General features: G+C 36.7%; 1 protein-coding gene across 3 annotated transcripts in view; it reads left to right on the top strand.

The window, feature by feature from the left end:
* LOC124163554 (aquaporin AQPAe.a-like) overlaps positions 1-27,258 on the top strand; it is a 471,658-nt gene that overhangs the window by 361,722 nt on the left and 82,678 nt on the right. For all 3 annotated transcript variants that reach the window (XM_046540538.1, XM_046540540.1, XM_046540539.1), the window contains exon 5: positions 16,492-16,572. In XM_046540538.1, the coding sequence (XP_046396494.1) occupies positions 16,492-16,572 (81 nt within the window). The remainder of the gene's footprint in view (positions 1-16,491; positions 16,573-27,258) is intronic.

Genomic DNA, 27,258 nt, shown 5'->3' with positions numbered 1-27,258 from the left:
CTGTAAACTAATAACGCGTGACTTTATTGTCGGGTTTAATGACTCTTTTTTTTAGATTACACGGCGAATGAATCACGTGGCGTACTACCCTTTGACTTTGATAGTAAATAAACTATGTTACTTTGATAGTAAATCTTTTGATCCATGCGATTATACTCAAGATCAACCCATATTTTGTGCCCAGAAGATAACTTTATTCATTATCAATCAAATCCTCTCGGTTATGGCTTAGAATGTGGTGTAAGCGTTACTTTTCCTTTATGCATCATAAGCGCCAAGAGTCACAGGATTAATTAAACTTAATTGCTGGAAGATTTGTCACGGTTGCCTTGCTGAATGGCATTTTTTCATAGATTGTATTTCAAATGTGTCATAAGGCATGTTACTCTTTTGCATTGTGCTCCCTAGACGGTAAACCTTTCGATCCATGCAATGCACTCAAGATGAATCTATATTTTGATCTTAGAAGGCATCTGTATTCACTCCCAATCAATTCCTGAGAGGATGTGTTTTACATGCGGCATAGGTATAACTTTTTCGATGGCTCCGGATGAGGTAACCTGGAGGGCTTACAAATGCCGCAATCCCTTTGAAGTGGGAGAAAATTTAGCTTATTCCGGCTGCCTTCCTGTGTACCTATAGCAAAATCAAGGCACGACGCAGAGGACGTTCCTCAGGCCTGATTTAACGCTTGTTAATTAATCGCCGGGCGATGGAAGGGGGAGAATCACGATAAGCAGCGGTAGCGGGTAAAGTTGACGCTTTGAGTTAGCTATTTGTTTATTTTTTATTTCGGTTTTTGTAGGTTGCCGCTAGGGAAATTGAATGTGGGGCACTGGAATTTGTTTTTTTTTTACTTTTTTAGATTCTCTTTTTTTTTGCATTTCAATTCCCTCCTCGCCTAGGCACGACTGCGGCGAGATTATTGCGATCCGCAACGCGTTTCTGCTTTGTTTATATTCTTGTTTTCAATCTCGCTTGATTAGTGAGGGATGCAGGAAAACAAAGTATGGCTTCGGTGGCAGGGAGAGGGGAAGGAGGGGGTTTTGGATTTCGAAGAATGGGGTTTCACGGAAAACAAAAGAAACGCAAAGCTCGCATTGTGATTTTGGTGTATGTATAAAAAAAATAACCTCATCTCGCTCGGCAGCGGAATTTAAAAAATGAGAGAAAAAGGCAAGCCTTTCATTAACGAGAGATAAGTTTCTCTCATTTCAATTTATCGAGCGTAAATGTATTTCATTTTTTTCTCATCAATGCGTGAGTCCATATTATTTTTCTTTCATCCGTGTAAGTATTCCTGCGCTACAAAATGGGGCGATATAGAATGGGAAGGAAATGGGAAAAAACGTACTGAAAAGCATAACAAAGCAAAGAATGGAATAGTGTGAAAATATATGCAGGAAGGAAGCAAGATGCAATTGGAAAAAAACTCGTTCCAGGTCAGGCCAACAAAATGTGGGGAGCGTGAATTGCTTTGGATGAATAATACTAATATTACGAGGTGCCGCCGCGAGTGTGCATAGCCTTTGAAATAAATTCTACAATGTAATTTTTTTACATTTTGTATATTTTTAGCGATAATTCCAATTTGTCGCTAAGGCAGGGGTTGGAAATAACTCGCGCACGCAGATAATCTCGCTGAACGTAATTTAAAAACAAATGCTCCCATTTCATAAATTTGCTTTGATGTGTTTATTAAATCGCAAGGAAACGGGGATTGGATATTTTTGATCCCTCTGCGAGGCACGCTATTAATTTATTTAAAAAAACGTGCGCAGTTTATTTGAGAAACGAGTTACATAGTAAAAAAAAGGTGAATGTTCTCTTGATCTATTAGAGGACCGGATTTTAATTGACAGAGAATATTATATTTGGAGTTTATTTTGGGACATTTCAATTTAATTCATATCCTCTATAAATTTTAGACGACGTTTTGGCTATATTAAGCGCCAGTAGTGGATTTGAAATTTTACTTAGCAAAAGGATATTAAAGAAACTAGATTCACAAATAATACTTTGTTTGTCATTTTATAAATTGAATCTTCATCATCTTTTAGTGTTTTTTTCTGGTAAAAAATTCAAACAAGCTATTTAATTTGATTCGTGATGCAGAAAATATTATCTGAATCAAATAATCGTTTAATAATTTAGTCTCAAGTTTTTGCAACAGTGATAAAGTTTCAGAAAGAGTACTAGCTCAATTCGAAACTAGAAGCTTGTACGTGGGCTTCATATTATCAATAACAGGCACTTTTTGCTTCCACAAAAAGATTCCGATCGGTTTCTGCAGTTATACCATTATATTTTCTGTTCTTGATAATGGTGTAACATTGTAACAAAGTGTTTGTTATTGGTAATAGGAGTACATACTAGCAATACACGGCTTGAAGCAACGCACATTGGAATTTTTAAGTTTCGTACACATCTTTAAAAGAGGTGATGAATTTTTTTCTAAATTAAACATGATGTTCTTCCTGTTCTAAATTAGACATGACGCGTCTAAAAACACATTGAAGGTGGTAGTAGTGCTTGAAATGAGCGCATGCATCAATAGATTTTTCTGTTCCTAAGCTCGGAACGAATCACCCACTCAACTTCCGTCAAATGACTAAGTTTTTGCTAATCATCATACTCCTCTCTTCTCCCCATACTTCTCAGTCCGGTATATTGCCTCGTCTTACGGCATCACTATCGGTATGCGCTGAAATTGTTGTAATAATAAAAGCATGCTAGTTTTATGCTGGTTTAAAGTGATGTTTGTGAGAAGTAGAAACTTAAATCGAAAATGTTTACAGAGTTTATCATTTAATACAGAGTTTATCAGTTTAGAGAGAATCATTTAATCACAAAAAATATACATTAAGGATTGGAACTGTTATTTTATTTTTACTGCTATTTTTGTATAACCATTCAGTTAGCATTCATCAGATTTTTAATTTTACAAATGTCTTGTGAAATTGCATAACAAATTCAATTGATTTTGCATTTAATTTCTCAATTTTTGCAAAATGTCATGATATTTGCAGCGATAATTTTGAATTGAACATATTGAAGTAACTAATCAATAACCTAAGATTGCGAGAAGGTGAAGATGCAGGATAGACTCATGGAAGAGTAACTTCATGATGCAAAGTATCTATTGTTGGGGTACTGGTATTGTAATCCTAAATGTCTGAAATAAGTGTCCTTCAGCCTGAACTTAGAATTGTCTGCCAGGTGCGAAATGAAGTCATTCATGGAGGGGAATATTATCCCACGGCTAGCATTCTTTTATATTACATATTTATACTAGCAGGCCACCCGGCGTTGCTCTGGAAGGATAACACCCAAATGAGGGGGAAACTTGGAACTTTGATTTCATGATCGTGTATCATTATTACGTTTACCATTGATCGTGTCTAGACTTGTGCCCACCCGGCAGGAAGTCCACAAGTTGTGTGACGTGACGTAACTAGCTGTAATAAGAAGACCACGCCAAATACGTATAGGGCGCTAGCAAATGTAACTCTTCGGCGTTTAAGAGTATGAGATTCACCTATGTACTAACTATGGTTGTAATCCGTGCAGCCGTATGGAAATGAATAGCGGACAAACAAACAGACATCCTCTTTTGTATATGTATATATGGATACTGGCCCACGTGCGGAGCCTCTGAATAAGAAGAATGAAAATGCCAGAGGCAAAACAGAAAACGGATGAGGAGAATATGTGTGAGGGCTGTTTATGAAACGCGATCACGCAGGGCGAATATGTGTGGGGGAATAAGGTTGTGAGGAAGTGATATACGGAGAGGGCGAAAAACTGAAAATGAAATTTAAAAATGCATTGGTGAGATAGAAAGGGAATAAGTTGCTTACCCTTCCGCTTTGTTTTCGTCCCTTCACAGAATCCTCTCCTCGTACACTCCGTTAGTTTTCCATGGCACCCTTATTTCTTTTCTCTTTCCCTTTTTATCGCTTCTCTTTTGTTTCTCGTTTCTCCCAAGCTCCGGTCGCCATTTTATCCACGTAATAAGATTCATATCTACCCTTTACACCGCTTGTAACGTCAACATGTTAGGCGCTTTTCATTCAACAGTGTTTCAACTAGCATTTTCTTTCATAAGATCCAAGAATTCTAGCCAGTAGCAATAGGATTTGTGTTTGGAGTTATGTGTCCATATTTGAACACGTGTGTTATGTTCTACAAAATACGAAAAAAATCGAATACGTACGTGCGTACGTGGCTTCATGCTGCTCTATCTTCTCCATCATCATCTTGACGTAGAAGTACATACATTAAAACTCTGGTCAACGCGCATGTATTCGTTATTGCAATTAAATTTCATCGGACATGCACCATTAATTAAGCAACTGTTAGCGTGTGCCATTAATGAAGGTACAACACGTTTACCTATGAATTTACATCTATTCATCAATTAAAGTTGGGTGCACATGATCTAGATGCCGGGGTTTACCTGGTAGGATTCTATTTACATTCATATTTTTTATGAAATGACTTTACGCTTGATTCTGGACCCAAAAAGGTAGCAGTACGCTAGTGTTTTTGTTTTTGTAATTATCTGTGACAAGGATTACTCTTGAGTTTTTATTTTGTAAAAATATCGTTAACCCAACATAGGCCTCCAAAAAATGGGAATCCAATGAGAGGTTATCCCATGAAGGGTGGATAATGTATTCACTTAAAACCTTTTGATCAGCATCAATCTATTAAATAAAATCGTTACTTTTTTGCTGACTTCCTTTTTTGTACTGAGAAAATAATGAAGTTTGAAGGCTAAAATGAGCCACTGATATTTGAATCTCGATAATGTCTACAATTATTTTATTTTATTCTGTGGTTTGATTTTTCATGTTTTTGCCTGGTGTTGAATAGAAAATGGAAGAGTCCAGGAATCCCTTGCAAAATTGTAGCAAATCAACAAGCTTAGGCTTCATATGGAAGATTGTAATTTGTTCACCTACCCACAATTTTTTAAATTCGTAGAAAGGTGCTGCAATTATTTGATTAGCAAATTTGGCATCGTAGAAAACACGGTTTCATTAAGTGGTTAAGGGCCTTGATTACATGGATCTCATTCATATGCTCACTTATTAACTTTTGCTTGTTTTTTTGCATTAAATTAAGAACTAGAAAGTTTTTACCCTTTTCTATCCCGTGTACCAACGATACCTCAGGTTTTGCAGTATCGTTATCGAGCGAAAACAAATCATGGAACCATCCAAGCTAGTGACAGCGGGTTAAAGCCATAGTTAGTATGCCTTTATCACAAGCACCAAGCTATATGCAGCTCTAACGCCTTCAAAATGCGCAATCATGTAAGTTGTATATGCTATTTTTTGTGTGGCCTCAAGAAGAAACTTTTAGAAATCATGACGTGCTAAATTTTTCCATTATCATTCGGGGGGTACAATATTTTAACAAGCTTTCGTACGAAGACGATTGTCAATTCAGGAGAGAAGATAGGAGTCGTTATGCTTATCAAAACGTTAACTAGCTACACTTCTACATGGCTTGGGAATATTTTATCAGGTCTAAAGCGATTCTTTTCCTCACATATTCTCCCTTTTATATCTTTCTTCCTCATTCTGAATTCTTATCTCATTCTCTATTCTCTCGGCATCTTGGAGATGCGTTCTCGAAAACAGCCCCTCCTAAAGTGGATATCGCATTTTTTACCCTCCTCTTCCCTGCCGATTTTTGACACTTATTTGCCCACGCACAGGATATTGCCGCGTTAGCACCTCAGGGTAACTGTCTTCCAAAGGATGTCATTTCACTGCTTGAAGACAAAATATGCATAAAATATTATCACAATACCTTTCCCACCAAAATCCCACTTTAGAGGTTTTTTTTCATAAACACGTAAATTATTGGATATTTTCCATAGTAAGTACTATGCACAAAAAAGAAAACTCTCAAGAATTATCTGTAACAAAATTTTCTCTAGCATGTCTATAATGCTGTATTTTAATAATATTTTTCACCGTATATGATAGCGCAAAATATTGCATAGTATATTTTTGTGTTTTGTAAGCTCACTTTTTGCATAATTTGGGGAACATATATTCCTTTCTTATTTAAATATTTCGTTCGTTTTGATCAACCTCAATCACTCTGGTTCATGTACACTTAATATTCTCCGAAAAACATAAACTCAAGTTCATGTACTATTAATAAGCATTGGTTCTATAACTTATCGGTAAAGAGAGTTCACACTTACAATTTTACCGTTTCTGAAAACGAAAGTACATATGTTCTATTGTAGCGCGGAGATCAGCCGGTCCTTTTCCATTTTATATTGCATACTTAAACTGGACTTGTTAAATTTTCTAAGAGGGATTAAAGCTGCTTTTGTTAGCAATTTCGTCGCAGTATTTACTTCCTCAGAGGTTTACCCTATGAAGGGGAGCCTATATTTCGCCTTTTCATCAATTTTTGCACGTTTTTGTAATCATGTGATTTTAAAGGAAATAATTCCGAACTAGTTACCTTCCGTCGAAATGTTCGTTTTTCTTCTTTCATCATTTAAGATGTGTTTTCACATTGCTGTTTGTATGCTAATATTTTTGGTACATTATATTTCAAAGGTGTACAGCTGCATGTAACCTCACAATCACTTCTGATGCTACCCTAAAATGGTGCAGCTTAGGCTACATATCACTTTGAAAACGAAGCGAGAGCTAAACAGTTTGCAGTTATGCTATCAAAAAATCTCCAGAGGGTCTGTTAGGATATATTTTAACAAAAAAATCATACCTTTGCACAGCATATTTCTGTCTTTTGTAAGCCCACTTATTGAATAGTTTAAAGAATATGTGTTTCCTTTCTTCTGCAAAATATATCGGTCGATTCGATTAATCTCGATTTTCAATGAGATTAACCCTGCCAGTAGGAGCCAGCATGCTGTCAATGCTTCGTCTTTGAGTGAGTTAAAGATTTTCACGTTGTTTAATACAGCTTATAATAGTGAATATAAGTAGAAAGTATTACTGTCAGGAATAATTCATTCTGGTAATATTTAAATGAAAAGCAAAAGTTACATAACTATTTTTATTTTTTGAGCACTATTATGAGCAAATGAAGATACAGAAGAATGTATGTGGTGAAAAGTTATCGAAAAAATATGTAAACCTCCCTTTAGTGGAGAGTAAATTTTGTAATTAACTATTCGTTGGTGGACTTGTGAATAAGCGTCGGGAGTTGTAGCTATACCTATTACAATATGTCGTAAGTTCTGAAGGAGGTCTTTTTAAAATCAAAACTTTGCAATAGTTTGACAATTCGCAACTTTCTTTGTGCAAAAAAAAGTTATCACAGAGGACTCGAGAAAAGTTCTCCCCCTTGCTCGGCGACTTCCTGTGAAAATTAATCTTTGATCAAATAATAAAAATGGATCCCCGTGAATGTCGTGAGTTCCGGTCACACTACCTGTCTGGCTAATTATATTTACGCGGCAGACCTAGGAGATGCTTGTTAGCGAGAAGTCACACAATCTCGTATGGTGGCGGTGCCTTATTAAGAGAGGAATTCTCAGATGTCAGGACAATAGGAAATACATCCTCTCACTGCACGCCGCGGCGTGGCCATTTGATGGACTAACGATCATCGTCTGGACGATTCTCGACAATTCGCATCGGCTCGGCGTTCTATTTAAACTTTTAACTCGCCCCCCTCTTTTCATTGCGAGAGTTTCTATACTATAACGATCTCCCCGAATGAAATCGGTAGATGGGTAAAGTGAAAAGACGGATTTTCCAAAATTCTAGCTTCCTCCGTGGCTTAACGATCAACATTCTCCCCCGTCTAGCTACTTCCACTCCATTCCAATTTGTCGCGCCCAATCCATATTCACAATCTCATGCCTACCCGGATGAATAACTTGTTATCTCTCGAACCACTGCCATTCCTTCTTGATCTTTTTCCATCCTTCCCACCGATTGACTTTTTTTTCCTTTCCTCTCCTCGTTTGCGGTAATCCGGGCCTCGTTAGCTTGATTTTTGAGCGAGGATACGGCCAGCTTAGATTCTCAGCGCGATTTGCGTGGTCGGATTTGAAAAAGAGCGCACCTCACATAGGTCAGCGGTGCAGATTTGGACGCCGGCTTATGGGTTATTCTATGTATGTGCGATGTGTATCGGCAAACATGTTAATCTGGTCTATTTTTCCATATCTTACGATAAATTTATTTTCCATCGCGATTTGCGTGGTCTGATTGGAAAGAGAGCGCTTCTGCGGATAGATCAGGGATGTAGGCTCTGGAATTTTGACGCCGGATTATGAGTTATTCTAGTCATGTGAAGTATGTATTGGTAAACATGTAAATTTGGTCTATTTTTCCCTATATTATAATAAATTTATTTTTCTTCGTTCATTCCTAAAACGTCATGAGGGCAAACATACAAGAATGAAATTCACAAAGAAGGGTAGATGGGGATAGGAACGCATATAAGAAAAACGAAGAGGATATCGGTGTTGTAGTAGAGGAAAAAAAACAATAGTCATAGGGTAAAAATGCGGCCTTGCGGGCAAGGATAAACAAAGGAAGGTTCAGGGTTCGAGTCCGTGTTTTTACCCTCTTGTTTCTGACTTTTTCCAATTACCACAGCACCGTTGTCCTCGTCCTTTTTCTACCATGTTTTCCTATCCCTTTCTTATTCTTGTACGATAAATTTATTTCTATTTTGCCGGATAGCACTTCGGTAAACGCCTGCAATATTAAGAGTTATCCTTTTTTTTCAAAAGATTTCATTTGGTACACAGTGTGATGTACAAAAGCTTTATCTATTAGCGGTTTTGCTAGTAATTAAAAACCCGCGTAGGCTTTCAGTAAATATAATGTTTTTATTCTCAAAAGTCTTCTTCAAATCTAATGCCAGTTGCATATTCAAGGCTCATTCTGTTTCATAATTTTATTATAATTTATATTCCACGCTTTCGCAAAGTTCTTTCAACATTTTTTTGCCTTTTTTTACTAGCTTAGCTTTCCTTTTCCAATGTTTCGCAAATACTTGATGGTCTAAAATAATAGTAATATTATGCAGGCAGCCATAGTAATTTTCCACACTATTTTTGCTGTATATTATTTCAGCTTTTTCAATCTTTTTACCATCGATGAATTTCCACAATCGATCTGACCTAAAAGAAGTATCTATGAACCTCTTGTGTCCTCCAATACAGTACATTCCTTTGCCTCCGAAAATTTCGATAGCTAGAGGCAAGTTAGTTGACGTATGCAAAACCAAAAGAAATATCAATGAACCTCTTCCGTCTGCCATTGCAGAGAATTCCTTAATCTCTGAAAATTTCAGTAAGTAGAGACCAATTTCGCGTCGTATGCAATATAAATAGCATTTTCCTGACCTTGGAGTCGTGGGAAGGACATCATAGAGTCTTCATTTAAATATATTAATCGAATTACAATCTAGCCTACCAGTAAGAGAAGGCAAATCACTCGAAGGCGGAGTCTGGTGCAAGAGAGGCTCCGTGGGATGTATCGTTCCCTAATTGAATAGTGTCACGAATGTGCGTGATAAATGTATATTACAGAAGCGGAGTAGTTGGGAAGAAGACATGGCCGGAACACAAGAGGAAATGAATAAGGCGAAGAGAGCAGAGGAAATTCAGATAAACATATTTGAGGTTATGTTTTCTATACTTAGGGTCAGTTTTTATTTATTTTTTGAAAGGTCAATAAGTAAACTACTGATCACACAACGACGGTTTCTTCAAAGCATTTTATCACTTTCAGGAAGTCTGACAATCTTTTACGAATAGAGTAGGTCTTTTGGAATCGGATTGGTATGAGTCTTCTCACCCCGTAAGCTCGGGTTCAAATCCCGGCGGTGGCAGAGACTTTTCAGAGACTGCCCGATCCCTGCTTGAATGTTGTGTAGAGGACATTTCAAGCGCAACACTCCGTCCGTCGGATGGGACGTTAACCCTTGGTCCCCTTGGCGCCGTCTGTTGAGAGCAGGCTAATGCCGACGCCGGGTTTCTCTCCACCCTTCCTTTCATATTCTTCGCTCACGGCGCAAATGACCTCAGTTGTCGGTCACCTCCTTCAAACACCAGGAAGAGCTATATGATTAAGTCGAAGCCGGATCTTACAAAACAAATAACGTAATTTACAAGAAAAAATAAATGTAGATACCACTGCAATAAAGAATCAAGCGTTGGTTGATGTCCAATGGATTATTTTCAAGCAAATCAATAAACTCAGTAGAATTACAAACCGAATCACAACCATTCGTCGTAATTCTGGCGAAATAAGTTCCTTTGTAACAGCTCCTTATAGGAACACTTATTAAAATTGCTCCATTATGTGATGCTTGAAGGAAGCGGAATGCTTAAACGATACACTTTCGAATATTTTACCTATGATAAGAGGGTCATTATTATGTGTGTGAAATTGACAATTCCTGAGAGTTAGGTCATAAAATATGCACCTACCCTCTTAATGCCTTTTAACAACTATATTCCCAATCATTTCGCTTAGAAACAAGCGTCAATTGTTTCACCTTGGTTTTGTAAGGAAAAGGAAGGGTTTCAGGGTCTTCATTGGTGACAGAAATTGTGTCTGCATTTGAAAGAAGAGAAAATATAACAATAAGGTGGACAAAAAGAACATAGGAGCGGCAAAAATAGCTTTATCGTTTATGGAGTCCCCTCACCCGCGGCCGTTTTACCATTGAGGGGAAGGTATTTCTCTTTAACCTGTCAATATTTGAAAAAAAATAAGGCATTGAAAATTACCTTCCCTTGAGTCCAGTAATGGCAAAAGAGAGAAACTAAATGCAATCATTAAGCTCTCCGTTAACAAATATTCAGAGAGTTATAATAATATTATTATTATTATTATCACTCTCTGACTATTACTACTATTATCGTATTTTTTCATTATTAGCTTGGGTACAGAAACATTCAGCCTAAAAACCAGCCATTTAAGTGGTCAATAGTTCTATTAATACCGAAACCAATCCTTTCATTCTATATTTAACCCTTAGTTTGTCTCGTGGCGTCTGCCAGGCGCCAAGCTATTTTCTTTCTTTGCCCACACCGTGTTTTCAAAGCTGTCCTTCTTTGTATCTTATTATTTTATGCCTCTGAATTAGTCACCAATATGATTTTATGTTTCGTCGCATTTCTGGAATCATTACTAATATTTTGTTGCTTTTGGAGTCTGGAAGACGCCACGCGACAACTTAAGGAACTATACATTACATGCTAATTACTTCGCGATATTCATTGCAAAGTTGTTAAATGCGTTTAATAATTTTAACAAACATTATTAACAACTATTTGAAGCAGTAAATTTGGGGTACGCGACATTTTGCTACGCATTTATGATTGTAATAAATATATATAACATGGATGGAAATATTATTGCTATAAAAAACGTGTAATAAAGATTTTATTTCTATGAATACCTCCGTCATTATAATGCATATATTTGATGCAATTGCATGAAATTAATTATTATATGAATGTTTTTTTTAAGTTTAAACAATTATTTCAACTGGCATGTATTTTCCTTAACCATTACTAAATAGCGTCTGTGAGACGCCGCGTGACAAATTGCGTTCCAAAATGTGACGCGACTGACGGAGGGTTAAGTTAACGTTGACGTCATAACATCAGCTAGTGTTTCGGTTATCACTTATACTTATTTCTTATTCTTTTTAGTCATTTTATCGAATCTTTGTTATTCCCTTCCATATCCTAGATTGTCACAAAATTTTAACCTGATTAATTTTAAATTCAGTGCATCTAGTCCAAGTTTTAAAATGCAGTGTCACTAAAGTTTAAGGATGAAATTTAAAGTGAAATATTCATTTGTTTTGACCATGATTCGAGACTAAGAAATAAAATATCCACTTAACTTACATCAGCGATGGCAAATTGCATATTATTCCAAGTTGTATAAATAGGAAGTAAGTAGAGTGATACATATTGTGAAAAAATGCTGACAGTGAAGGAAAAGCTTCCGAGACTGTAAAAAAACACGTGAAGTAGGATAAATGCCACACCATAGGCCCTAGAACAGTTTCGTAATGTAATATCCCTGAGACGAATTTTTTTTCGCTGGAAAAGGTAGATTCATTAATATTCATTAGGCTCTCATCAAATTCCATATGCATGATGTATGTTTTAAAACTTTTTTTTTTTAGCTGCGACGTAAATTATTTTTCATATTTTTAGACGGGCGACCACAACGTCCAGTAATTTGCTGCTCCAGTGCTTCAATTAGGCGATAATTAACCTTCTCGTGATCTGGGGCGGCGCTTATGATCGGACGTAGGTGTACTTTCGAGAAGCACGAATTGCAGAAATCATTTCCGCGGTGATATAAAAAAAATGGGAAATGCAATCCTTTTGCAAGCCAACTTCATTAACAGTGAAATTAAAATTTTGATTGAGGTTGGAAAAGTAAAGAGTGAGCTATGGAAGGCTATTTTCTATTATCCTTAGCTTTTTTTTAAATTTCAGTCATAATATTATTGGGAGGCTGAAAGAGAGTAAGAGAGACATTGGATCAGCTATTTTCCAAAAATTTCCCTCTTGACCTGTATGTTTAATGCTGAATCATATTGGACTATAGGTCTTGAAGAATTTTTAATGCAAATTTTCCCAACGTTTCAGTAAATTTATAGGTACACCTACATCAAGACTATGAATGAATACAAGCACATAATTTTTGGTAGATAAATCGCTGAAGAGGTTATAACATTATTTTTTACAATAATAAAATAAAAACCATTCATTTGTATTTTAATTAAAAAGGAGAGACTAGGTTTCTGACGAATATACATTTAAAATTCTCCAAGGCGTAATCTCCAAGGCACTAAATTAGCAAAAATTATTAACTATGACTATGGAAAAATATTCTCAGGAGGGTAATGCATGGTATTTCTGATACGCAATCAAATATTCAGTGAAAAGTTGTGAGGTGTTCCTTAAAGATAGAGATGTAAAACAAACCATCCTTTAAATTCAATAATGGAATAAAAAAGCCGTCAAGCGCATTCATTGAGCTATTCAACAACAAGGGGAGGATAATTGTATGGAAGTTCCCCAGGAATATAAAACGAACGGAATTTTTCATACTTAGCTTGGCTCGAGTAAAATTAAATTTGCAACACACTCATCAAAAGGGTTCAACTAAGCATGGCGTTACGAAATATTACTCTCTATATCGTTAACCGCAGTGAAGTACACTCAGTATCTCAGCTAGTGTGTTCTAGTCATTAAATTGCCATTTTTAAAATGGTTTTTCTCTTCCTCTTATCCCTCTTCACGCTACACGTTTGCTCTGAATTGATTTTCTCTGACCCAAGTCTTTGCGAGAGAATTCTCAGCTGGTGATAACATGAGCATCAATATACCTGTAAATGTAGAAGTTTTCTTCAGAGGATCCCTGGGTATACAGTCTTATTTTTAATAATTCCCAAGGCTTAAAGGCTTTCTGCTGTTTAAGTTTTGCCGGGGCACATTTTGGCAGCAATATAGATATTGTCATTAAAACATATCTCTTGAAATGAAATATTTAAGTGCCCACTGAGCCATGTGCACCTTTATAAAGTTGTGAAAAGTTAGACACCCTGCTTAGTAGTTTTGTGGGAGGATTCTAGATTATATGGACTTATTTTGCGAGGAAATGGATGCTTATCGCATATAATGGCTTTATGAAGAATTTATTCATGTTATTGGCACCTAATAATGTTTTGCATATATCTCGTCGAGCCTTTCGGGAATTTGAAATGATTTTATATTATTTGTTGAGTTTTATGTATTATAAATAGTGTGGAAATTATCATTTGTGTTTTCATCATGGGTTTTATGTATTAAGTTATACTTCCTTGTTCAAAGCGGTCAAAATTTCCAGAGCAAATCTTCCCCTATGAAAAAAATGGTTTGAGAGTTCACTCCGTAGAATGGCAAAGTTATTGCTTAAAAAGTAAACTGTAGAATAAAATTAAGTTTACTTTTTAATCTATCAAATCATTCGCTTCCGTTTAGCACCTTTTCTTTGTTATATCTGCGTCCCTTTAAGTCAGCTGTTCCCAACTGGTACGCGTACCCCTTAGGGGTACGTGACGTACCAGTGGGGGGATATGCCGAAAAAAAATCGCTACTGGCGGTCTCCAGGAACCATGTATCTCTTAACAAGGGAATAAGTAAGCATATAATATGGGGTATTTAAAACAAAGTTTCTATTTACACAATTATTTATAGCAAAAAGTATCATCTACCCGTAGTGAAATTATGTAATAAAATGTGTATGTTACATTTTTAGGGGGTACAGTATTAGTTATATATAAATATATGTAGAGGGGTGCGAGAGGAAAATAAAAGGTTGGCACCCGTGGCTTTAAAATAATCCTATTAAATAATTAATTTAATTTTCAATCGGAAGGTGAATCTTTGACCTTTGCACCACTCCTAAACCGTCTTAAAAGGCCAGTCCTGCACATTGCAACTGCTGCGTACTTCACTTCGTGGGTAATGCATTTTTGCCGGCCTGTAAACATGGCAACTCTCTCGTTCGCACGCATCCGCTCTTTTGTTCTGGAAAGAGCACTTTCCTCGTATCCACCCCTTCCTCCCCCTTCCACCCAGTGCCCCCTCGTGGCCCGCACTTCCCGGATAAACCTTCCCATTTTCCTATCTCGCTCCCGCGTTAGACGCGCCTCCCACTATCTTCTCGCCTGCTGTGACTCGCGCAGCCTTTCTCTCCAAACAGCCTTAAATAAAATGGGTGAGCTTGCTGAGGTCATGTAATATTTCTAGCGAAAAATCTGCATATGTTCGCTGTGCTTCAAACGTTCAGTGTTTACCTAAATTTTTTTTTATATGCTCAGCGTCTATTTTTTTAATTTTAAAAGAGAAATTTAGTTTCATGATTACAAAACATGATTTTCTTTGGTAGATGTATCGAGACAGCGAAAATGAAATCGGCGATAGCGCTGGGGTTCTGCAGTATTTTTATCGACAAATATGCATCCCTTTACTGATATTATGGTTTTGACAGTATACGATTTATCGAATTTATAATTTATTTACGACTGATTTCTTTGTATTTTTGAGTTATATAGAGTATTTTTGAGAGTTGATATTTATGATATGTGATTGATACATCTATAAAGTGGTTACTCACTCGGTATTTTTCCATGTACTTAAATAAATACCGGACATACTTTTGGCACCGTGTGACCCTCACGATTTCATATTGGAGAAATGGCAGTCAACTGAAGCTACAAAAATGTAATTTGCGCCCTCTACACTGTATTGCCATAGAAGGGGTGATAGTTGATGCTCAGCAAGAGATAACTACGAATTTCAAAGTACTCTGCCGTTCAGTCCTCCACATTTAATGAAGCTTAATCTAATTATTAATTTTTTCTCAGCTAAAATGTGGAAATACGCACAGTACACTAATTTAGAATTTTAGTAATTACTCTATTCAAGAGAAATTACGTAGCTATTACCAAGATATTTGTTCATAAATGAATTTAGGTGCATTAAATCCGATCTTTCTGAATAATCCTTGGCCTGTAGCACTTCCTATTGCATACCTGCAGATATGTCATAATTAATGATTAGTTATCGACGTAAAGTGATTGAAATTATGATAAACATTATACCATTAAATAATTAATAATTTTAATAATTTTTTCTGATGACATTTCATGTATATCACAGACTACTCAAAGGACAATACAACCTCAATCTCTACATCGAGTAGAGTGTGTGATACGTATGAATTACCATCACAAGTTGTAATTTATTGCGTTCATGCAAATAGATTATTATTGATGATGGTTTTCGATGGAAAATTATTGATATATTGGTAAAAACTATATTGATATTATATTAAAATTGTGGTAAATTCTTTAATTGAAGAACAAAATCACATGCCACCGCATGCCATCACAAACTCCACTTTACTCTGTACTTTGAGTAGATTTTCTGATGGCATTTATTTATTATAAAGATATATACTATCATAAATGATTAGTTTTAAATTTGTTTTGATATTTTGGTAAAAACTATATGATTTTAGCACTAAAATTGTGGAAAATTCTTTAATTGAAGAACAGAATTAAAACACATGCCATCACAAACTCCACTTTACTCTGTACTTTGAGTAGATTTTGTGATGGAATATAATTATTAATAAGGTTAAAATTAAAAGGATGTTTGAGTAAAGTCTTAAAAATAATAATAGAACTTGACAATTCAGAGTCAAAAACTTTATCAGAATCGTGAGCATCCTAATGAATGCTATCACTGTGTTCTACGTGTTCCCTTTGCATTCAGCCACTCCTCTCATGCCCCTCGACCTGTTATTTATTCCCAACCCCTCTTCTCTCTTCGCGTAACACCTCCGCTTTGGAGTTCGCGCCCCCATCAGAGTCCGTTTCCCGTCCCTTATTTATGCACGAGAGCGGTTTTGTGCTAACCTGGCGTTCTTTTGTTTCTCGCAGGGGCCTTACACGGGTCCAGGGCTGAATCCCGCGCGCTCATTGGGCCCGGCCGTCTGGAACAACATTTGGACCATGCACTGGGTGAGTGTTATGACGTCACGCACCACGTGACGCAGGGAAAGGAGGAGGAGGGGCACGTTCGATTGCAGTCAAGTGCCCATTGTTACACGCTTTTTCTTTACTTTTTTCGTCTGTCTCGTCGATGTAATCTTGTAATTTATTTTCAAGCCTCTTCCCACTGTCGGATAGATTTGCAATTTTATCGACCTTGTTTACTTCTGGTGATTATACAGTATTGAATTATCATACATTTCGAACTGTTTTACTTTGTGTTCTAATTGGTTCACTACATCTCCATACTGATTTTTTAAAATTTTCTCAACATATCGCTATAGATTTTTGTTTTAGGCACAAATTTCTTACATTTCTCTGGTCAATTCCGATGTAATGATTCACACTTAAAGCTATAAAATAAAGTATAAAAAGAAAGAAGCCCTTCCCAGAAACAGTTTACAATGCACTTAAAAGTGAAAAATAAGATTTATATCGCTCGAAGAATAAAACGTGGGTGTTTATTAGGTTTAGATATTAATCTTGCCTGCAAATCCTTAGAAAGATAACACTGGTGCATTCATACTTGTGCCATTTGCCCCATTTGTATGTTTTAGCACACAATCAACCACGCTGAAAGTGGTCTAGAAACTCACCAGCAGCTGACCCTTTACCAGGATACATATATTCTAGGCCAAATTTGAGAATCGTCGTCGTCGTACTCACCTTTGATGCCTTTTAACATTCATTTTTAATTAACCTAACTCTTTTAATTAACATTTAACTACCCACGCTCACTTATCCGAGAGATGAAACGCTGATTTTTACTCTATGCTGCATTTTAAACTGCTTTTGGGAAAAGGGTTTTGTCGTCATCATTAGTCAACAATCCTAAGATTGGTTTGACGCAGCTCTCCGTTCCTCTCTCCTATCCGCTAACCTTTTCATAGCGACATATTTATTCTCTTTTACATCCTTTATAATCTGTCCTATGTAACTCATTCGAGGCTGTCCCTTTATCTTCTTCCCTTCCACTTGCCCTTCAACGATTGTCTTCATCTGGCCATCGTGCCCCAAAATGTGGCCAACTAGGTTGTCCCGTCTTCTGATTAAGGTTTTTAGAAGACTTCTCTTTTCTCCCACTCTTCTTAGCACTTCCTCGTTACTTACACGAGCAATCTATTTTATCTTCATCATTTTTCGGTAGCACCACATTTCAAATGTTACCACTCTTGACTTCTATGCTGCTGTCAACGTCCAAGCCTCGCTTCCATAGAGAAACATACTCCATGTGCAGCAGCTGATGAACGGTTTCCTCACTTCTACGTTTGCATTTTCAGCTGTAAGAAGATTCTTCTTTTTGTAGAAAGCCTTCTTCGCTTTTTGAACTCTTTATTTTTGTCCACTTTCTGTAATTGCCTCATTTCTCAAGTCATGTTACTCTTATAATTGACTAACTTCGCAATTGAGACTAAATTCGAACGAAATTCGACGCTTCGATTCATTAAAATCTTTAGTTTTCAAATCTTTAGCGGTTTCACTTTTGCAGGATAATTCTCTAATGATTCATTGATTGGACAAGTTTCTTGTTATGTCAAGTCCTTTTTGAGAAAAATGGGCTGGGTAAGTAACAACATTTTATATACGGCATGACATAGCTATTTGCTCGTGCATTAGAGTATATGTCCTTCATCATTCCGCATGAAAGCGCGGAAAATCAGTCTCGCAGATCTTACTTCAAATAGCAGTTTTAGCAAGATCCTAATATAGGTACGGATTTTCTGAGGTCATTGAAGCGTTGTGTTATGTCATGACTTATAATTAGGGCCTGCATAACAAGGATCCAGCGCTTTCTGTTGGTGGGAACTTAATAATGTTGGGGTCTTTTTTAAGCTGGTATACTAGGGAAACGTATTTGAAACAACTATAATCCACGAATACAATGAATATTTAACTGATATCTTTCAATGTGTCCATGGAAGCAGTGATAATTAAATAAGTACAGTGATAATTAAAATTACAAAGTTTTTAGGCAAAGCGGGTACTTTTAAAGTGAGACTATATTTTTGTGGACATTTTTGGCTCTACTCAAGGACATAAGCACATTTATTCATATCGTTTCTTTATTATTAACTGATTCACGGAGTTGTTTAGTTTTAAGATAATGCATTGTTTCTTAGGTTCAAAATATTCAGCGTCGTGGATAATGTGAATTCGTAGGTTGTCTTTGGTATGGTCGTCTAATTCAATGTATTGTTTATTAGGATTTTACTGAGTGGAATGCTAGTAATTAATGCTAGTAAATAATGCTAGGCGTCGACGGGCTCCTATCGCGGCGGCGCCTCTTTCCTTTCCCCTTCCTCTCCTCCCCCTCCCCGGGTGATCGGGCGTATAAGCCACTGGCTTAGTTCACGACCCCGGTGCGATGTATCCTCGAAGGGCTCCCCTGAGCCCTCACACGTTGCTAGCAATTCTTTATGTATTGAATTTTTTTTGCTCTGACAGTCGAGTCGAGGTATGTTGGTGGGAAGACAATTTGTAGAACTTTTAATAATGAAGATGTAATTACGGGATGGTGGACATAGTTAAAAAATTATCAACTGGAATTTTAGGGTCATACACACATCAAAACACATCGAAAGTCTGTTACGCAATCGTTGCCATTGATACTGATGAAATCATCTATTTAAACGTTGTGGCCTGTATCAGCTTTGTTTCCAGGCCCTTTAAGTCATATATGTGTATGAGGAAAAATTTAATCATAATTGGTGTGGTTGGAATGTTATTTGAAGGAATTTGGAAATGTTTAATTAGTTACGTTACTTAGAAATTATAATTTCAATGACCAACTTTTTGTTATCAGACGATTACTATACGGAAATTTTAAAATGACTCTCAGGGGGAATTTTTACGCTGCTGGTTAGTTAATGAGGTTTGGTAAGGGTAAGAAGATACTGAGTAGTTTAACCCTTCACTGCTATGAATGGGATTTGTATTTTACTTTTCCAATTCACTCAATTTTGCACCACATCTTTTCATTATTTCTTTGCACCATCTCTCAACCTTTCACTTTTTAAATGGGCCATTCTTTGCCCTTAATATCCAAGTATTTAAGTGTAGACACACTAAGGAGATAGGGTGGAGTTGTAGTTGTAATGAAAATAGTGAATCAAAAAAGAATCGTTTAATTTATTTACCTCTATAATTTTTGCAAAATTTCGTCAAAAAGCAGCAGCAAATCTAGTTAATCACCTGGGTGCTTTTTCTTCTTAGGTTAAAATTATGCTTTCCAAGTGAGCCACATTACATGGAGAAAAGTTCAGTCATCGCACGTAATCACTAATTAGCCAACCAACTGATGCCAACCTTTCAGGCTATATCTCGTGTATTAGGCTGAGTACGCATTTCGGACTTAGGGTTTTTCGTGCCGCTGCAGCATTTGCGGTGGAGTGACGGAGGTAAACGCATGGGCTTAGCGCTAACTAGTGTGGCCGAGTCTATGATCAAAGCTTTCTCTCTCTCTCTCCAGACCTAGTTGCGGGGAAGTACGAGATAATTCTCGCACAAGTGAGAAAGTTTTGAGTGACTAATAGAATGTTTTAAAGTTGCCACAATACTTTTCTTACAACTGTATTACAGTCATAAATATAAGTGATAACTTCCGGCTTAACTGGATGAAACCTTTCCAGTGCATAAAATAAATGAAGAAAAATGATGGAAATTCTAGAAGATGTAACTATGTTATTAAACCCAGGAGGTGCTTTTTTAAATATATTAGTGACCCTTAAACATTTTATATTCTTATTTTCCATAGCACCCATAAACAAGAAAATGAAAATATGTATTTCAATGTATTTTTCCGATTTACTTTAATGTTCCTGTTTAGTTAATATTTAATTATCCAATTACATTTGATAATAGCTCAGTATCTATACCTGGTGCTATTCTATTTAGCAGGGAGCGTCATTTCGTGGTTTCCATTCACTTGGCGTTCAGTGGACCTCAGAAAAGCATTTTGAAATGGAAATTCGTAAAAAAGGAGACATATCTTTTAAAAAATATTTATTTACGCTAAAAATAAATATAATTTATGTAAACATCCAGGGTCATAAAATGTACTCATCTTTAAAAGATATTAATTCACTGCGTACCGTTTACATTTCAATCTAGGCAACATTTTTAATCTCTTAAAAATGGATATTAACACTTTATTACTTTTTTAAATTGCTATTGTTTTGAGAGGTATACGTTTTCATTTTCTTTACCATTTCCTACATACATGCGTTTATGAATCTCGAAGTTATTGTAAAACTTGGACTATGTTAAATAAATATAATCTTCGGTTGAAGTATTTTCAACGCATAATTTTTCTTGTTATAAAATACATTTGAATATTTAATTTTTATGTTGATTATATTATAGATTTTCAAGGTGAAAACCAATGCTCAAATGACTTACTTCTGCATATGTTTGCATCGAATGCTTAATCATATATAAAAATTCATTATTAATGGACTCAGTGGATCTTACATTATCAGTGTGTGGCAAGTGCTGAAGATGTTCTGCGCATGTTGAAAGAACCTGTCTCTAAAAATCGGATACTTTTTCGTGCTCAGATTTTCCCGATCCTGGATAATACAGTGTAGCAATATTGTTACTAGTTCTTTCTGTTCCTTTCATCAATTTTTTCATTCATAAAAGCAGTTCTCCATACCTGTACCTTCCACATCATATCACCAATAATTCTATCCCTTTGTACTGTAATGGTAATAAAAAAGAAGGCCATTAGTGAAGTGTAACACTCTCTGGATCTGTTTAGTGTAACACTCAGTGGATCCTTTTGAAAAAAAAGATACCAATCGAAAAGCCCAGGCTTGTGTACCTAGTGTGTGAGTATTGCTCGCATCTATATTGACGCCATTGCAGTCGGTGCCTTTTATTAACATCGAGCGGTGCAGGTGAGGATAATACCAATGCGGCAAAACGAGCAAAACCGCGCAAATCCGAGGCAATTAGGCGATAATGAACGATAATGCGGATTACTGAAGTACCCGACCACCCAGAGGTTGGTGTTTATGAGGATTACTCCCTTCGCGAATAGCTTCACTGACTCTCGTCCCATTTTAAGTTCCCCGTTGACCTCCCGCGGCATCAAATCAAACCCATTCCTCCCTCTCCATACAGTGTGTCCATAGACACGTTTCCATCATTGGCGTTTCGTTCAGACCCCCCATTACCTTGAGGTCAGCGTGCAAACTCTCTGCGGTCGGCCGGTTGAAACTATCGCCGCGCGCGAAAATCCCTGGCAATCTATTTTCTGGTCCGGGAAGCCTTGCGTTCCGATCGGTCGCTTCTGATTTGCTCCATTTCGGATTAGCTGGGATTTAGACTCGCCCTCCGTTTGTGTCATATTTAGTAAATGGGCGTTTCAAGAAAGGGATATTGAGGGTATGTAATATACCTAGCCAATTAGTGTATATTATACTACCATATGTATAGAGTGCCCATTACAGAATTGGTGGTGACAGGAATAACGAATTCCATTTATATGAAAGATGATATTCCAATTTTTTGTTCATGTGGATTTTGAGTGCCATAAAAGGAAGTAACTATTGTGCTATAGTTATTTTAAATCGTTATAGTAAGTTTTATAATTACATGAATTGACGATTTAGAATGAAAGTGTCGTCTTAATGAATGCTTGAAGGAAGGATGAATTCTTTTCTTAAGCAGTCTATACGTTTTTGCAGATCCAGTAATACTTTTGGTGCACATCATGTTATCATTGAAGTATGAAATAACATGAAGAAATGGGAAATAAATCTATGCAGATTAGTTGAGATATGAATATCAAATTCATATTTAACCATGAATCCATTAGACAATGGAAGGTTGGAGGGTATTGTGGAATCATGATGCGGTTAAGTTCACGAAGGACTGAAGGAAATGTCGATTGCCTTCCCTTTTCTAGGACCTAATTGAAATACCAAAAATAGATGGAAATTGCGGTGGTAATTGTTTTCTCACTTTCGCTTCTTTTGCCAGAACTTTTCTCGTATGGTATATAATTTTAGTCAAAAAAGAAACCATTTTTTCATTTTTCTTTTATCGGCATGAGTCTCCATGTGTTTAGTAAAACTAGCATATGCTATTATGAATGCTGGATCTAAAAAAAAAAGCGATTCTCAGATAAAATCTTCAACTTTTCGTCAACTAGAGGACTTAATTATTGATTACATAGGGGCCCCATGGTTATATTTTTTGTTGGTAACCCTATATACAAACACCCTTTTCTCTATCCTTTACTTACCTATTACCTGGTACAGAAGTCTGTTTGACTCATTGTTCTAATCAGTTCAGAAATTGTGTGGGAGAATGCCAAAGGTAGGAAGGTTTCTCATTACGCATTTTCTCGAGCACTTAGGTTAATGTTATTTTTTACTGATTAAATGGGTGATAGCCCAATAAATTATAAAACTGTGATTGGCTGGAGGAAATTATATGAAAACGAAGAGAATAGGAGAACATTTGAAAATATTCTAAATTAACTATAGATAGTACCTTTAAAATAAAGATGGTTAAGCTAAGAACACTCAGTGAAAAATTTTTATTTTTTATTTTATTTATTTTCATTACCCCATGAACAGCACATTTACGGCCTTTACAATGGGGAATTAACGATCAACAATGAAATGAGGTGCAAGGATGGATATTTTCCGATTCTGGGCCGTGAAATATTTATATGTCAATACATACACTACTGGCAGAATAATTGTGACATAGCTATTTTACACCGGAAGCCTTTGTGCCTCGAGGGAAACAAATGACAGTTGCAGTGGTGGGCTTTTCATATTGCAGCTTGCCCTTCCAATGTTTTCTCACATAATTTTTACCAGAATCTTGTGTATATTCATTTGACTATTAAAAATATGAAAGAGGTAATCGAAATTGAGATGAATTTTCTATCTCACTGCACTCTGAAATTTGAATTATTTAAATGTCCATAATCATTTTGATAATACTGCATCATTACTATATAATTCAAATTAAATAAATTTACCACATTTTGTTTAGAACCGATAATATTGTTTTGCTTTCAACCTGGCCAAGGAGTCATTTTTATTCCACTATCTATTTTTGATTAAAATTACGTCATTCCTTAGATATTTACTCCCAATTAATTTCAGTGACGTGCCGAAATTTTATTATTATAATTATGCGTGGATATGTCTACCTGTTTTACTTGCCGAAATTTAAATTCCAATGACGAAATAAAGTTTTCACACACTTGGACAATATTGGCAGAGCCTACTTAAAATGGTATTTTCATATTCGATTTGAAAATTGAATGTGAATAAAAATACTGAGTACTCATAATAACAAATAACTTGGACTTGTTTTGAAGTACAATATTTTCCATAGTTGATGAAGTACAATTCCGACCAATTTTCAAGAAAATATCTATTACTTCCTTACTTTGTGAATTAAGACGCAAGCAGTGGCGCCGACTCCATGGGGCCGGAGGGGGCCCGAGCCCCCTCAAAGATTCGTTTGGGGGGGCGGAGCCCCTCAATAATTCAGGAAAATAATTTAGTTATATCATACTTTGTGAAATCACAAAAATATATTGGTATTTTTTTATTTCCCATGATTGACGATAGTTGCCTTTTAAAATAAATTCAACAATGTGTTAAAACAAATCATAAGGTAGTGCGCAGGTTAGCTTAAAACAAGTGGTATGAATCATGATAGTGTTTCGGTGCTGCGACACACTGAATTTAACCTCTTCCTGGAGCAAGACCTCCGATATGGGCCCCCCCAATATTTTTTATAAGTCGGCGCCTCTGGACGAAAGTTCACCTTTTCTAATACCTCCACAATACTTTCTCTTCGGATGTTACAGTGTAACGAACTGGTTTTACAGATTTAATTCCTCGGCAAACAATTCAGGGCGTGAATGCATGGGGTCTCGTAATTGGTCTAATTGATAAAACCCGGACCCGTACATCGTGTCAAGCTCTGCGTTGGGGGCGGGATACACGGGTCAATCCTCTCGGCCAATCATATGTCCCCTCCCAGCCCCACCCTCTCACCGCTATCATAGTGAAATGGGTGACCCCCATACCCCCCGAGGACTGGCCTCGCTATCGCGAAAATGCCTTCCCCTACTCCCGAACGACTACATTTTCCGTCCGCCCACCATACCGACTATGCTACGGCGTGTTAACTGGACCGTGTTACCAGCGGTAATCAGCCCGATAGGTGAGAGATTCCATCCTCGCTACGCGAATCGCAGTGTTTTGTTTGCAGGAGTCCGCCGCGGCGTGTGCCCGGCCCTGCGAATAGAAGTCACCCTTCGTTCCCTGCGGACTGCAGTGGTAATGTTTCCTCTCTCCACTGGGTGGATCAGACTTGGCCCGCTTGTAAATAAAAAAGTAACGCTCCGAAATCGGTTTGGGTACGTTTTAGTGCCCCTGGGGTCAGGGCCGGAGTGCGTTGCGCGCGACGCGGAATCAGGGGCGTGCATTTCAAGTCAAGCGATCGCCATTTTTAACCCGGACCGCTACGCGCTGTGGCGTTGTTGAGCTGATGTAATAGTCGTAGTGATCTTTTTGCGTCCACGTTGATGATTTCAGTCACCAGGGGGATCTGACCCATCACTTTCTAGTTTCTGCGAAATGTTTCCACTCCCTTTTCGACCGAGTTCATAATTATACGGGTGTCGGAGTGGATATTATTAGTTGGTCGTGAATGAACGGTGCTATACTTATCATATTGCATTATCTCGTGGAAATTCTAAACTACCTACTCTCAAATTTTTGAAAAGTTTGTAGAGTATTTTTGAGATATAAAATAATATTATTTATACACAATATTTTACGCCTGATGATGAAGGTGATTTCTTATCGAAACGCGGGTCGCTTTATGTAAAAAAGTAGTGGTATAACTAAAAGTTTACAATCCAAGATTCCTTGAACTTAAATCATACTGTCAGTTAATTTCCTTATCTTTATTTCCTCCAGAAACGGATTCGATACTTTCAACACGCGCAAAATTTAAAGATTTTGATTGACAATTTTTATATACATCCTACCGGAAACACCGTTTTTATGCCTTTTAAATGAAAAACTTTTCTTGAACATGGTATTTTAGATTCTATAATTTATCTCTTTAGAAAATTCTTCGCCTTATTCATTGTAAATAATTAAAATTTCTTTCTCTCATTGCTGTCTTAACGTATTTTTTTGGAAATCCTTCGTTAAAAAGAGGAAAAATGTAATTCATTCAAATAAAGCGGATGAACAAAGTTAACTAAAATACAGAGCCATTAATTCCTAAAATGTGTTCATTTGAAGTAGGTATAAAATGCTAGAGCTATTCACTTTGTACATAAAACGACGCCGCAAACAGCAAAAAATTCGCAAGCAGCAAGCATCGAAACACAAAAGTTATTTACATCTCGCACACAATTGAGAGGTGAATCAAATCATAGTTGGGGAAGGATACTAAAACAAAAACTATAATTGCTGGCTACTTATGTATTTACTATAGCTTCTTTAAGTTCGTAAAAACCATACGTATTGTTTACAAATATTGAATAACACTTTCCTCGACCCATATAATACCTTTTAAGATGCTGAAAAATGGATCTTTCATTGGTAGTTGGACTTCAGCTGCCTTTGTAGACTACACTAGATTTGATTGTATTGATTGTAGATTACACTTTCAAATTGATTTTTTATTTTCATGAAAAGGTTTAACTATGAGAGTAAACGCAATATTCCCAATGATATAACATTTCGGTTTCAAGGGAATCCGAGTATTATTCTCAACGAAATAATTACATTCTGCCGTTAAGGAGATATCATCAGATTTCCGTTTGTTTGAGTTGATTTTGATATCCTGTTTAATTGGGTAAATGAAAATTTCACATTTTTAAAAGGATTAAAAAATAGTTGTGAGCTGTACGCAGAAGTATTAGTACTACAACTTCCTTCCAACGAACCACTCAAATTACATATATCATTAGAATACTCAAGTAAAATTAAAAATATGTTAGAGGATTTTTTTAAATAACGCATATACATACGTTGTTTTGCCTTTTAATCATGAACAAGATTCGAAAAAAGTTGATGCAGCCACTCTTTTTGAACGGTAGCTTCCCAAAATCGTAGCTCTTTAATTATATGTACGATTATTTGCGAGTAGCAGTGCTTTGATGAGATTTATGCCTCTTCTGAGACCTATGGGGAGAAGCAATTTTATTTCTTTTCATCCTGGGATTCCCGAATAAGTGTTTGGCAACTTCGTCGAAGAACTCGGTGGCTGCAATTCCGCCTTCCGTCTTTTATTTTTTTTCTCGTGAATCGAGAACGATGTAATCTTCGGGTAATATGCATGAGTTCAGCCACGGTTCGGGGGCCATTCAGGTCTCACAGTTGCCTTCTTTTGTTTCTCCTTTTGCTTAGGAACATCCCGAATGACACTCCTGCAATGAAATGAAAACAAAAAAAAGCATGAAAGATTGCTTGATTCAGTGCGTGAGCTCGGGTTAGGTGGTGGGGATTGGTGTAGTCAAGGCGGCAAGATTAAGAGACTGCATGCAATAAAGGGTGTTTGGATTGAGAGTGTATGAGAACGAACGTCCCGTGGTCGTTCGTGTTACAGGCCCGGTTTCCTTTGTTTTAAGCTTACGAAGGGACATATAAATCTCGT

Source organism: Ischnura elegans, chromosome 8 (genome assembly GCF_921293095.1).
Source record: "Ischnura elegans chromosome 8, ioIscEleg1.1, whole genome shotgun sequence".
Lineage (NCBI taxonomy): Eukaryota > Metazoa > Arthropoda > Insecta > Odonata > Coenagrionidae > Ischnura > Ischnura elegans.
Note: the sequence above shows the minus strand (reverse complement) of the source record. Positions and strands in the feature narration are given on the sequence as shown.